The sequence below is a fragment of the Eretmochelys imbricata genome, chromosome 10 (genome assembly GCF_965152235.1).
Source record: "Eretmochelys imbricata isolate rEreImb1 chromosome 10, rEreImb1.hap1, whole genome shotgun sequence".
Taxonomy (NCBI): Eukaryota; Metazoa; Chordata; order Testudines; family Cheloniidae; genus Eretmochelys; species Eretmochelys imbricata.
In genome coordinates, this window is record NC_135581.1 from 81,117,066 (window position 1) to 81,131,339 (window position 14,274).

General features: G+C 45.9%; 1 protein-coding gene across 1 annotated transcript in view; it reads right to left on the minus strand.

Moving 5' to 3' along the window:
* ITGA11 (integrin subunit alpha 11) overlaps nt 1-13,128 on the minus strand; it is a 127,800-nt gene extending 114,672 nt beyond the window's left edge. The window contains exons 1-2 of the mRNA XM_077829342.1: nt 13,110-13,128; nt 12,915-13,026 (exon numbers count right to left, since the gene is read on the minus strand). Of these exons, the coding sequence (XP_077685468.1) occupies nt 12,915-13,026; nt 13,110-13,128 (131 nt within the window). The remainder of the gene's footprint in view (nt 1-12,914; nt 13,027-13,109) is intronic.
* Between the last annotated feature and the right edge of the window lie 1,146 nt (nt 13,129-14,274).

Below are 14,274 nucleotides of genomic sequence, written 5' to 3' on the forward strand. Positions count from 1 at the left end.
ATGCAGGAGTTTTCCACAGTGTTGTGGCAATTCAGCCATTGCTATTGTGCAAAATTATATGACATGATTCTATCAGGTTTGATAGCTGACAGCTATTTATTCCGTTCACACGCTCAGTGGAAAGATATAGAGTTTTTTTAAAAGGAGCCAAGCTTTGAGGAGGAAACGCTTGCCATTAACTTGCTGGTCTGGGAGAACAATGAACAGAGAAGCTTGATCCCACACATTGACCTTTTTTTAGTATTACAAATCAAACTCCTCCCCCTCCCCCTAGAATTTAGTATTCTGGAGTCTTTCCTCTCAAACTTTTGATTATGGGGGGTTATGGTTAGAACCCAAAAAGTGTGTAATATCTGGCTCACTGCCCTAAGAAAATAGTCCTGACCAAAAATATACATAGTACATATTTACACAAACACACCCATAGGTATATATATAAATGTGCATACATATCTATGTATATAATAACGTTTGAAATTCTCCTAAAAATCATCTAACTGGCCAAAAGCACCATTAAAATATTTAGAAACTAGCTTAGGTGCCAAAGTACTCGGATTCCACACTTGGTATTTGGCAGCAAAGTTTTGGGAGTGTTGTTATAGCAATTGCTCCTAGATAGTCTTGCATTTTTGAGGTTGTCATTTTGTTTCCTGGCACCCCTTTTCCTTTCAGCAGATTTCATGGAACCTTTTGGAGGCTGTTGTTCAGGAACGAATGTCTGGTTTCCGCCTCGCCAACAAGCTGTGGTTGCATTTCATCATTTCCATTTCATCTGCCTCCTGCCAGTTGAGGTCCTACACCATTATTATGAATCACATAATAGGGTTCCTCTACAGTGTGTCTGCCGGTTTTATACTATGGCCACTTTGTTTGGTCAGTGATTTATATTTTAACCAGAGTGACTCATGGTGGTTTTTTGTTTTTTTTTTAATAAAAATACCTTTGCCTATTTATCTTGCCTCAGGATATCCATTTATATTCTTGCAAAGACATGGAAAGAAGCAGACACTGGATGTTGGCTTGAGGAACATGGAGTAGCTTTACTGAACCATTGGATAGATGCGGTGAAAATTCCTTCATGATGCTATAGGTGATGGGCTGGAAGCATAAGTAAAATTACATTTCAATTGGCAGTATATGCCACTTTATACCTCCAGAGTGCCCCAGTCATCCCCACACTGCTTGGAAGTAACTACATGAGGTGCAATGCAGGTAACTATCACCCCTGAAAGATAGGTAAGTGCACAATTGCCAACTTTCATGTGGTAAATAAGCACCCCGACTTTCACAGTAAGCCAAAAATCAAGCTAATCCCATTTCAAAACAAGGCCAAAACAAGCCAATCCCGAAGAACTCCAACACTCTATGTGACTAGATCCCCCCGGCCTGCAGTCTGGGACTGTGGTGGGCCTGCAGTGCACCCTTGCCCCTGCTTGCCGGGAGCCAATCAAAAAAAAGAAGCAACAAGCTACAACAAGCTACAAGCCAAACAAGCAACAAGATAAAAGCCAAAAACTAGACAAAAAGCAACTCACAAGCCAATTAACCCAAAAATAAGCCTAATTTCTGCATTTTTTTCGCAGGTTTGGCATGTCTGGGTGAGTGTGAAGGAATCATGTAAGCATGAATAGGGGCCAATTTAATGACTTTGCCATGGTCCCAGTTAGATTTTAAAACTGAAATCTAACCAACTACATTTGCCAGTTTGGTAAGTGTTGTAGCCAATACTGGATAAAATGGATCGAGTCCAGGGAGCCCTATCTTACTAATTTTAGTGTGAGGTTCTTTCCAGGCCTACATTTGCTTTAGACAGTATTTCTCACACCAGGACACTTGGTTATTCGTAACCAATCAGCAGTTTATTAATTCAACAAGAACCACATAAGTACATAATTGACTACGACAAACGTTCTAGACCTGCACTGAACTGGAAACAAGTGCTAAGAAACCAAACTGTCTCAGGGGTTGGAGGTCAGGACTCAGGGCCAGTGGCAACACTAATCTCCAGGCCGCCTCAGGAGTACAGGTGGCCTGCAGCAGGCAGCCCGGTTGGCCATGCCTCCTGATTGGCTGCAGGGGCCAGCAGCTGCAGTTTGGTGGCTGCTCAGGGCTCATGCCCACCACCCAGCCTTGCCTCTGTCCTGCCCCTGCCTTGAACCCCTCGTTGCCTGCTATCCTGCTCACTCCAGTTCCTGACCTGAGACAAAGCGAATGGTAGTTGTTCCACTGATTTCAGTGGGCACTGGGTCAAGACCTAAAAATCATGAACTATTAATGGCTATAAAATGATTATCATAGAATCATAGGACTGGACGGGATCTTGAGAGGTCATCTAGTCCATTCCCTGCACTCATGGCATTATCTAGACCGTCCCTGACAGGTGTTTGTCTAACCTGCTCTGAAAAATCCCCAATGATGGAGATTCCACAACCCCCCTAGGCAATTTACTCCAGTGCTCAATCATCCTGACAGTTAGGAAGTTTTTCCTAATGTCCAACCTAAACCGCCCTTGCTGCAATTTAAGCCCATTGCTTCTTGTCCTATCCTGAGAGTTTAAGAAGAGCAATTTTTCTCCCTCCAACTTGTAACAACCTTTTATATACTTGAAAACTGTATTGTCCCCTCTCAGTCTTCTCTTCTCCAGACTAAACAAACCAATTTCTTCAATCTTCCCTCATAGATCATGTTTTCTAGATCTTTAATAATTTTTGTTACTTTCCTCTAGACTTTCTCCAATTTGTCCACATCTTTCTTGAAATGTGGTGCCCAGAACTGGACACAATACTCCAGTTGAGATCTAATTAGCCTGGAGCAGAGCGGAAGAATTACTTCTCATGTCTTGCTTACAACACTCCTGCTAATACAGGGGAGCCTGAGAAGAAGCCAAAATTTACCAATGTCCATTGCCTAAAAGCCACAGTAATACATCAGCAGCCCCCATCAGCCCACCACCCCCAGCACCTCCAGCCCTGACAGTCAGCACTTCCCCTCCCCTCCCTCCGTGCCTCCTGCCTGCCACAATCATCTGTTACAGTGTACAGGAGCCTCTGGGGGAGAGGGGGAAGGAGCAAGGGCGCAGCAGGTTCAGGAGAGGAGGCGGGAAGGGCAGGGGCCTTGGGGTAAGCAGAGGAAAGTTGGCGCCTGTAGATCCAGCCCTGGAGTCAGTGCCTATGCAAGGAGCCGCATATTAACTTCTGAAGAGCCGCATGCAGCTCTGGAGCCCCAGGTTGGCCACCCCGGGCTAATACATCCCAGAATGATGTTCGCTTTTTTTGCAACAGTGTTACACTGTTGACTCATATTTAGCTCGTGGTCCACTATGACCCCCAGATCCCTTTCTGCAGCACTCCTTCCTAGGCAGTCATTCCCCATTTTGTATGTGTGCAAAAGATTGTTCCTTCCTAAGTGGAGTACTTTGCATTTGTCCTTATTGAATTTCATCCTATTTACTTCAGACATTTCTCCAGTTTGTCCAGATCATTTTGAATTTTAATCCGATACTCCAAAGCACTTGCAAGCCCTCCCAGTTTGGTATTGTCCACAAACTTTACTCTCTCTCTCTGTGTCATTATCTAAATCATTGATGAATATATTGAACAGAACTGGACCCAGAACTGACCGCTGTGGGACCCCACTCGATATGCCCTTATATTGAAAAAAAATCAAGGAAACATTCTCTATCAGTCTACAAGGACCTTGTGACACCCTGTACCCCATGTTCACCACTTTTGTACATTTAGGATATATTTTGCATAAAGTATGCCTTGTGAGGTATCATTTGAAAACTCATAATCTGCTGAACATCATTGTCCTGTTAAAAAGTGTGTAACAACATTGTGTAAAACTATGAGATTTTACTATATGTTCGTTACTGAAATATGTTGCAATTCTGGGTAACGCCCCCAGACTAGCTCCTCAGAGACAGCAAAGAACTGACCACAGGTGTTAGAAAACTATTAACTGCTGAAGCAACCATTTGCTAACACGGGAGACTGTAAACAAAGAAATTTGCAATTCACCTGAAAGACATTTTGAATCTCATGTGCACAGGGGACTGTTTTGCCTACTCCCAAGTGGGCGGGGGGGGGGTAATCCTCAAAGAGAGGAGGTGGTTATAAAACAGAGAGACAGAGACCTCCTCCTCATCTCTCCTCCCCATCTCTACTCACGGCAGCAAGATCACTTGAAAGACAAATGGTTCATCACTGAACTGGGGGCAGTGTTCCTGGCCTGCAGGTTTTTGCAGCCAGTACAGATTACTGAAAGTTTTTGGGTAAGAGAAACCTATTTGCTTTTTATTTAAATTTATTAGCTGTGATAAATTTAGGAATTAGCTTGCATGTTTATATTTTTATTTCTTTTGTAACCAGCTCTGAATTTTATGCCTTATCACTTGTAAATCACTTAAAATCTATCTTTCTCTAGTTAATAAATTTGTTTTACTGCTTTATCTAAACCAGCGTGTTTGACTGAAGTGTTTGGGACATCTCTACTCAGGTCAACAAGGCTGGTGTATTTATTACCCTTTGTTGGAATGACAGACTAAAATAATGAGCTTGTACTGTCCAGTGAGTTACTGAACAGTACAAGACACGTATTTCTGGGGGGCAAGGCTGGGACTGTGGGATATGCGGGTGTCACCCTGTATCTATTCATGGATGGCTGGGCGTAGCATTCATGTACTCAGCTGGGAGGACTCTGCAGGGTTGGTGTTCGCTAGCAAAGCCGTGTTAAAGGCTTTCCAGGCTGGAGAGCTAAGGGGACACAGCAGTTCACCCTGGGGAATGTCACAGACCTTCTATTTCACAAAGAGAGATCGAGGATAAAAACCTCTTGAGGGCGGGGGCGGGGTTAAGAAAAATCAGTCCTTATAATCAGCAAACAACTGGTCTTTCACTTACAGGTCTGAGGCTTTAAGCAACTAATGGCTCATTTATTATCATACTTCTCAACCCCCTCAGGCAAAAGCCTGGAGTTTTTTGATAAGTAAAACCCTGAGACAAAATGGCTGCTGAAATGAGTGTAAATTGCTTCATTTTGTCCATGTGAACAAAGAGCCAGACCCAGCCTCTGCCAGAGAATGAAAGAGCTGAGAGATGTGCACTACACTCTATGAACCCGGCTAAGCAACTGCACGAGGGAAGCTGTTATTTGCAAAGGAAGAGTTTGCAAAGACGGGGCAGGATACCAGGGACTGGACATTTAGTCATCATAAATACCCAGTTGGAGAGTAGGAACTCTGAAGACAGGAACTTTTCTTGTGTTATGAGATGGTAGCCATTGGTAGAACGATTACAAAATACAGCCATAGGTTCAGTGCAGTGCGTAAATTACTTAGGAACAACTGACTTCATGAGATAGAATGTGACCCCTATAGGAACAAGGGCCATGCATCCAAGGGTAGAAGTGGAGCTCCCCCTGGAGAAAGAGCCTCACTAACTTTTCTTGCAGACGGTATTCTTCATTCAAGCTTCTTAATATCTGAACAGGACAGTAGGCAGGCTCTGCTAAAATACCCTCCCCCCCACCTCCCCAATACACCAGGGTCACCCCTGAAGAAGAGATTTTTAAAATTAAATCATTTTCACTGTAGTTACCACCCATGGTGGATTTTTCCAGCAGCCGTCGTAGTCTTTCCCGTGCACAGTCAGATGAGGAACATTGCTTGAGGAGCAGTTTGGCACATCAGCTTGGAGCAATATGCTATGTATCTAATTAACATCTGGATTGCCACACACTTGCATGCCCTCTGCATTCTGTTACAGTACAGTTTGCTAAGGGGGGCATGTACTTTTAAGATCAAAGTGAGGATTTTCAAAAAAGGATTGTGTCCAAAGCAAACGGGGAAAGGAAGCTAAAGGAAATGCATCTTATTTACTCTTCCTTATCTAATTCTGAGACCTGCAGCTTCAAACACAAGTCCCTGAGCTCAGAACCAACCCATCAGAAAACTCTTTGCAGAAACCAAACGTCTATTAGGGCCTAAATCAAAGATCACAGACATCAGTGCAAAGACTGCCATTGACTACTATGGGCTTGTGATCAGGTCCTGGCAAACACAGTATTTCATCTATTATCCCACAGCAGGTGTCTCTATAAGTACGAAGGCAGTGCTTGTGAAAGACGTCAGACTAGCAGCCCTGGAAAATGGAGAGCCCCCCTTCCCCCGCCAAGTCAACTTGTCTCTGTGCCTCAGTCCTGCCCTTGAGGAAAGACCTGTAGGGGTCACAGGATCTTTCTTCTTCCATGCCTGGGTCTTGACTTCTCTGCCGAGGCTACAACTAAGGATGCCAATTTTGTGGCAGTTGCCCCGATTTTGTGATGTGATCTCTGCTCTCTAGGAAATGAACTAAGATACACAGCTCATTTCACACACAGCCATCAGATGGCAATGACTTCTGGTCACCATCAATGGAGGCTTGATTTGAGCCAGCTACCTAGCAGAATTGTTCTACCAGCCAGTTGCCAAAGGACTTTTCTGTGGGATAACAGACTGCACAACTTTACTGAGTGCTAAAATTAGCTAATTTAAGCCTTCAAAGAGGAAGCAGTTTCTGCAAACAAGAAGATTAATAATTCCTTATTAACAACACATGATAACACTTACCTCCCTAGCTAGCTACCTGATGGGCTGCCACCTCAGGCAAGTAGGTATTGGAATACATCATTTTCACCGACAGTCACCTGTGGGTGCAAAAATTGCACCTGCAAAACAGGTGGCTGGGATGATACCCCCTTAAAAATTAACTCTGCTATGTTAGTTTAAGGTTCTGATTGTGAGTGGGAATACAGGAAAGTGTGCACACCCTTTTGGCTCTCAAATCCCCAAGTGCATGCATTCAGTGCATGTGTGCAAAGGGGGCGGGGAGGGTTGTCATACACCAATATGAGAATCTGGCCCTTTCATTAAATCTCAGTAACAGTGAAGTCACAGATGCCACAGGAACTCAGCCAGCCATCTACCCCCTTCATCATCCAGAACATAGGCCCTCAGCCCCTCCAAAAACCCCTCTCAAATAGGTGTTTTTTGTATTGAGCTAAGTTCAGGCAGTTTTGGACTGGGGGAGAGGGGCAAGTCCCGGAGCCCTCACAGAGAACACCCTGCCAGCTGCCCCTTCTCTTTTATAACAGGGGATCCAGCTTGAGTGCAGCTGCTCACCACCAAGGAGGGAGGCAATCCTTCAGGTAAGCCAGGCCCAGGTCAGAACCAATACCTGAAACTCCACCCAAAGACCAATAAGCTGCTAGTGCAGATCCCAGAACACTGGCCTCAAGTGCTCTCAAGGCAATGTTCTGCTCAGTAAGCGAGCAGCTGTGTTCGACGCCAGCTGTAGTTTCCCCGTGGTTTAAAGACATACACCGGTGTGAAGCACGTTGCCGTTTGCTTTAGAAGCAAAGCGAAATCACGAGTTTCTGCCAGGGAGAGCCTATATCACACATTGACCCTTTTTCACCACATAGCCGCTAGCTCCTTCAGACAGATAAACACCATGGGCTAAACCCTGCCCTTTGGAGGCTGACAGGGAGGGAGAACAGATGTAGCACCTGCCGATGAATTCCATCTGTTCAGGGCAGATGCAGGCCTTGGGGCACTGGAGAGAACATGCCAAGCAGCAGCATTTAAACCTGGAACTGATAAACATGGTCTACACTGAGCCCTGGGCCTCTGCTAGGTGCCCAGCTAGGGTCAGGGCCCTGGCCCCACCTGCACTTCAGCTGGCTACAACCCCTTTGGGGTGAGGACGGGGGCATGATGGAGTGACTCGGCTGGGCAAACAGTCCAGGGACATACCAAGGGGTAGGGTGGATTCTCTGTCCCTTAAAGTCTTTAAATAGAGACTGGACATTCTTCTAAAATGATCCACTCTAGCTGGTTCAGACAGAAGTTAGGAAGTGACGTTTTGTGGCCTGTGTTAGACAGGAGGTTGGACTAGAAGATCACAATAGTTCCTTCAGGCCTTAAAATAAAATCTAGAAAAATTGTGACTATCTCCAGTGAGGACAAACTTGACAGAAAACAGATACTTCACCCTAGCTCTCGCCCGCCACATACACCACAAGGCAGATGGCATGACTTAGGCTAGTTGACCAGCAAATGGTAGAATGAAACTCCAACACAAGTATCTTACTTCAGGCCATTGTAAACCAGATGTCTATCGGTTTTATATACCAATGCACCTGCTGTATCTGTTGCCAAGGTGTTAGTGGTACACTCAACAGTGACTGAGTGCTGCAATCAGGAGCAGTCAGAGTTGCAATCGCTAGCAGTGTATCCTATGGATATAAATCAGGATTGAAGACTTTAATCGTGATTAAAGATCAACATTGCCAGAGATATGCTGCCTTAGCAGGCAGAAATTACTGCTTTAGCCTGCCCGAGATTGATTATGGTTGTAAGTTTTATTAGAATTGCTGGCTCACCTACCACAGGAGATCAGATGGGAGAAATACACCATGCACTGTGATTCATACTCAGCTTTGGCTATATTAGAGATTGGCACGAGGAGAAAGATTTGGATTCTGGACACTCCAATCATCAGGAAATTCTGATCCAAGCCTAACTCAAGGCTGTATGATCTAGTTCACATGTAAACACTGGTGGCATTTTGAATCATGACAGAAAAGGGGCTATTGCCATGTTGGACTAAAGTTCTACCAGAAGGTGCTGGGCACAGAAAATGTTACTGTAACATGGCCAATTCCTACCTATTCCTTTACCCGAGCAAGATGAATAGTCAGGAAATAATTCACAATTATTTGAGCGAGTTATGCTTGCTCCTCATTTTATTGGCTTTTCCGTGAGCATGCATACAGAGGGTCTTTTGTTCCCCAAAATGTTGGGGAAAGACCATCGTGGAGGCAAATATCAACATTTACATCCCAATAAGGAGATCCGTATGTGGATACAAGTATCCTCTCTTTCACTCTTTCTTGTTTAATGAAGAGAAGTGTTCCTGGCTGCTCCTAGAGGGGAAAAAATAATCCAAACAATTGCAAATGGCAGTGAAATCCCCAATTCAGTGGCATTTGGGGAATGCAGTTTATTCTTTCCCCACATGTTTAATTTTAAAATGTATGATTAATAGACGTGCTGAATAACAGTTGGTGTTGATTTAGCAGGTTCCTTAGCTGCATTGTTGTTCCCTGAGCCACAAGGAATTTGACGAGTGAAACGTTAATTCTTAGTAAACAGAAATAGCTGGCAACTCTCATTTCTTTGTTCATTTGTTTGCACTGGCTTTGCTGGCAGATGGATGCGATGGATGAGCTTTTTAAATGTGGCACTTGGAACGCCAGCCACCAAAATCCTGCAGTAGAAGTATCTGCCACCTCAGATGGAAACCACAGGTCTCCACACATTGATACCAGGATGTAAGAGGATTTCTTCTGTCTTTCCAAAATAGATAAAGTGACCCAAAGGAGAGGGAAGACAGGCCGACAGGCGTCATGGAAAGAAGGTGGACTCTCATCAACAGAGGGGCTCAATGCCCAGCAATCCAGTTAATGTCAAGGGGAACTGGGGGCACACAGCACTTCTGAACATCAGGCTGCTTACATGGGTGCCCACATTTGCAAAAGTGGTTTTGCCCAGGTTGAGATGCCTTAAAGGGGCCTGGTTTTCAGGAAGTGCTGAGCTCCCACCCACTGAAAGACACACCCCATAAGGAGTCTCAAGTTGGGCGCACACACACAAAAAACATTAGTCATTTTTGAAAATGCAGAGCTAGGGCCAAATGTAATTTGGGGAATTCTGGTGGTCCCATGTAAGCAGTAGGAAAATACCTAGGTCTTAAATACAGGCACCCAGTTTTGAAAGGCTCAGCCAAGAGTTTTAAGTTTACAGGGCACCGTTAAATACCTATACTTTCCTTTTCAATTGGCAACAGTGAATGCACAATAGAGCTTCCATTCTCCTTTCAAACCAGTCCCTAAATGCCGGCTCTCACAGGAACGTCAATCTACATTCTCTGAATCTCAGAATTCAATCCCCTCCTGTAGGGTGAGCAAACCCAGAGGCCAGAGTGGAAACACCCATGCTTTATATAACTGCGAACATCTCAGAAGAATCACAGCTAGGAGTTCTGGCGTCATAAGCAGCGGCCCTGAGCTCTGATCCACCATGTACTCCTACGGCTGGTCTTGTGACCACGGAGTCACCCTTTGCTGTTTCTAACAAGTCTCCAGCCCCCAGCAGTTGTCTCTAACTAAAGCAGTATATGGTACTAATTGGGAGAAAACACGCCATCCCTTTGGCTTCAGGGCAATCAGGGCATAAATCCAGCCAGACTCGTCATTCACCACAGGACAGCCTGTCTGGGAAGATCACGAACCTTAAATTAAACAGAAAAGAAACGGCATCTAAATATGTTAAGGCTGTGATGACAAAAGCTGGGGAATCCAAGGTTAAGTCAGAACCTCTCATTAACTCACAAGGAAAAGAAGCCACTGAGCCATATTGCAGCAGAGTGAGGGAATGGCAGAGCATGAGAACGGCAGTGGGGGAGGCCTAAAAGCCACTACACCAACTCTGTGGCATGTGAGGCCACACTGTAAGAGAGAACGTGTGCCTCTAAAGAGACTAGAGAGATAATTCCCTCAGGTTCTCTGAAGATCTGGGGGCCATGGGAAGGACTTTTCATCTGGTGGACTTTTCTCACATGTGAATATCTTAATAAATCAGAGCAATCATCCCAGACTGAGACAGCAAAGCCCAACATGAACATAGTGAAAGTGTGCACAAAGCCGCCCTCACACGTAGAGATGACTGAGCATTTAGATCCAAAGCCTCAGATCTTTATCTAGTCATTAGACACCTCCCCATTGCACCCTGCAAACTTTCTGCACAAACCGCTGGCTGCCCCAGCTCGTACGCACATGCTGACTGTGATCTCCTCGGGTGTGGGCATCTTCAGAATGGGACAGAGAGCAGCGTCTGGGAGAGGAGCACCAAGCATAGCTGGGCAACGAGTCCCAGAAAGCAGCAGGACAATACGCTGTGTGGTCTGGTTTATTCTCTTGAATAGTAGAGCACTCTCTCTGCTTTGGTTAAGGTTGAGAGTCATTTTCTGTTTGGCTGTAGGCTATTATAAATGCTCTAAAATCCACATGCTGATGAGGATTGTCTTGAAATGTGCTGGGCCTCACGGAGGTGCCAGATGGGGTCAGTGGTCCGATTTGAACAAGGGGCTCTTAAGATACAGCCCCAACCCCGCCTTTTACAATATCATCATCTTTCATCATGACCACCTTTTTTGCATACACCTAAAGCACAAATTATGGCTCCGATCCTCCCCAAACTGATCTCAATTGCTTGGGTCTTAGCTCAGCTGGTGCACAGCCCCTTTCCGGTTGGCTGAAAAAGCGAGTAAAGGCAAGGGGTGTCACTCTGGGTTGGCAGGTACCAAAGCAAAAGGCCGAAAAGTGCGGGCTGTGCGCACGCAGCAAGATTAGGGCCCTGTTGAAGCGCGAGTGTCCAGGCAGTCTGTTGGCACAGTATTCGGGTGGCTCACGGTGACATACAATCAGAGCGACAGTTTAAAATCCACACACAGACTCAGATTTCCCTTTCGAAGCATTGTCAAGGAAATGAACATTAAACTTCAATACAGGCAAGGAGAAAAACTCCAGTAAGCAGTTAGGATAATGTCATCCTCTTTCCTGAGCAATAGGACAGTGTGATCAAAGGAAAGCAAGTCCCCGATGACCTAGTACATAGAGACACCCACCCCCTGCCAACATGAGCTGCTCCTAACCTGTTCAGAGTCTTATAACTTTTTGGTGCAAATCAAAGGAATATGGAGGGGCACTGGAGAACATGTTGGGGTGCGGGAGCTGTACAGGGGTGTGGCGTTTGGAAGGGTCCAGGGATGGGAGGGGAGAGGGGGCTTCGGGCTGTGGCGAGGGGAATGGGATAAATAAGGATGAGTGGTAGGGAAGGGGATTAAGGGAAATGGTAGGAAACGGGTGGGAGGAATGGAGGGGCGGGGGGAAGAGACATAGTAGAGGGAGTTTGGGGATTGGGGTGGGGGGAAATGGAGGAGGCCTGTACCATAAATTCTTCATATCCTGGTTTTCAGAGATTTAAGGTCCGCTATTCTGGAGGAGCGCTAGGCACCCCTGGGCAACCTTAACTCGGTGTTAATGAAGTTTTGGGACATTGAATAGGTTCCCATACTACCCTCATTGCTGTAATATCTGAGTGCCTTCTAGCCGTGCACTAAGTGATGTCTCTAACATCTGGTGAATCATTGTATTATCCTGGGCAGTCCTTGCATTTTCCAGCCTTGGCTAGGCGTGAAACTTTTTACCAGGAAACCTAAAGCCAGATAAAAATTTCATCCAAGTTTCATCTTTCACACCCGACCCAAAGTATCCTGGCCGATGTGCATTTGGGTGGAAACTAGGTAAAACTTGATAGTTCTGACCAGAAGCCAGGCTTTAGAGTTTTCCCTCCGAGTCCCAGACTCTGAAACTCAAAGAGAACCCCCCAGAGGTGTGAGCCCACCTGAGGATCGAAGGAAATGCTCATGGGAATGGAAGCAGCCAGGTGCTGTACATCTCGAATGTCAGCGCCATGTATACATGACAGACAGCAGCAGGACCTGGAAACTCGACACCCATCAGCTTCTATGGAAGGGAAACAAACTCTCTCTCTGACAGAACCTCTCATGTGAATCACACTTGGAGCGCTTCAGATGGAAGGTGCTAGGGAAGGTCAAAGATTTACACCAGCGTAAAGGAGAGCAGAATTTGCCTCGTAGTCCCTCTCAGAACAGCAAGTCACAAAGCTGCCTTCTCTGAGGCAACGCCGTTAGCGAGATGGAGCGAGTTTACAGCGTTTTGCATAGACTGGCTTTAAGAGAATGGCTCCCCTTCCTCTTGCTAGGCCCCAGTGACAAGAGGCACTCACTTACCATTTCTTCCCAGCGATTTCATGCTGTTGCACGGTGTAGCCAAAGTACGCTTCTTTAGAGCCTGGTATGATTCGGGGCCTTTTGGTGTCAATATTGAAGGTGTCGCAGAATCCTGAGGCAGGAAAAAAAAAAAAAGATCTAATCAGTTCAAGACCCGGGTGGGGAGGAGGAGATCTTTCCCTTAATGACACTGACCTGCAGCGTAAAGGACCATGAAATCTAACTATTACCCAACACACGGAATTAATAATACAATGCAGGCATGTTACTCCTTACACTGTTTGAAAGGAAAAATCTCATTCTCAGGTATATCCATTGTGAGCCTGTGCCTTCTGTTTCTTCTTATGAGTGAAGAAACTAGCCAGGAAAACTGCTTCCAGGTTTTTTAATCTTATGATACCACCTGTGTGGCACATAGCTAAGAACTCACTTTTTCAGCTGTCCACCTTGCCTCCATTTTAGGGCTTCCCCAGACTCCCAGCGGGCTGCTGTGGGGACTTGCCTTGGGTGTGCCAGGTTGTTGACCCACAGGAGAACACTGGGTATTGGGAGTGAGGGGATATTGGGACAGAGTTTACCCCCAGGCATTGCACTTCATTTATCCATTTGCTGAGCATTATTTCTGCCTAACATGGTCCTGTTCTTTCCCCCTCCCCTCCCCCAGGCCCCAGCAGGAATGTTCTGTAGCCCAATAATTATTACATGGAATTCCCCTGCCCTTCCCCACACTGATTATAGGGAATCTGCTCCTTCTATTCTCCTACAGCTTAGTGGGACCATCAGCATCTCCCTGATCACACATCCGGGAAGGACACAGTGCAGCTCACAGAGTCTGATCCTGGGAGATTCTGAGTACGCTAGCTCCCTTGCATTGCCAGAGCTCTTACAGCTCAGCTCCCCCGTTACCAGTCAGCTCCCTTGACGCAGAAGGGCAAACGCACGGGCTGAGCCTTTGTTTGGAGCAAGGGCCCAAGTTCAAGCCTTGACCCTGGCTCCCCAGCAGGGTGCCGTGTCAATAGACTGCTGGCTGACCTGGTGCTGAACTAGTTTTAAAACACGTTGTTTCGGGTGTAGAGGTCACAGCTGCAGAAGTCTGAAGGAAGATGCCTGTTTCTGCTCTCCAGCCCATCTGGGGCCGGCACAGATGTTTAACCCGTCTGGGTGCTGAAATCATTGTAAGGAATTCCTTAGCTGCAAAGGCAGCCTCTAAGCAAAGATAGGAGAGAGACAATCACATTTTTATCCTAGGCCATGCAAGAGCAAGTCACCTTGGAAAACGACAGCTGACAGGACAGGATCAGGAACAACAAAAAAAAGATCTTTGAACATCCTCCTTGCACACCTGCACCTTTCAACCACC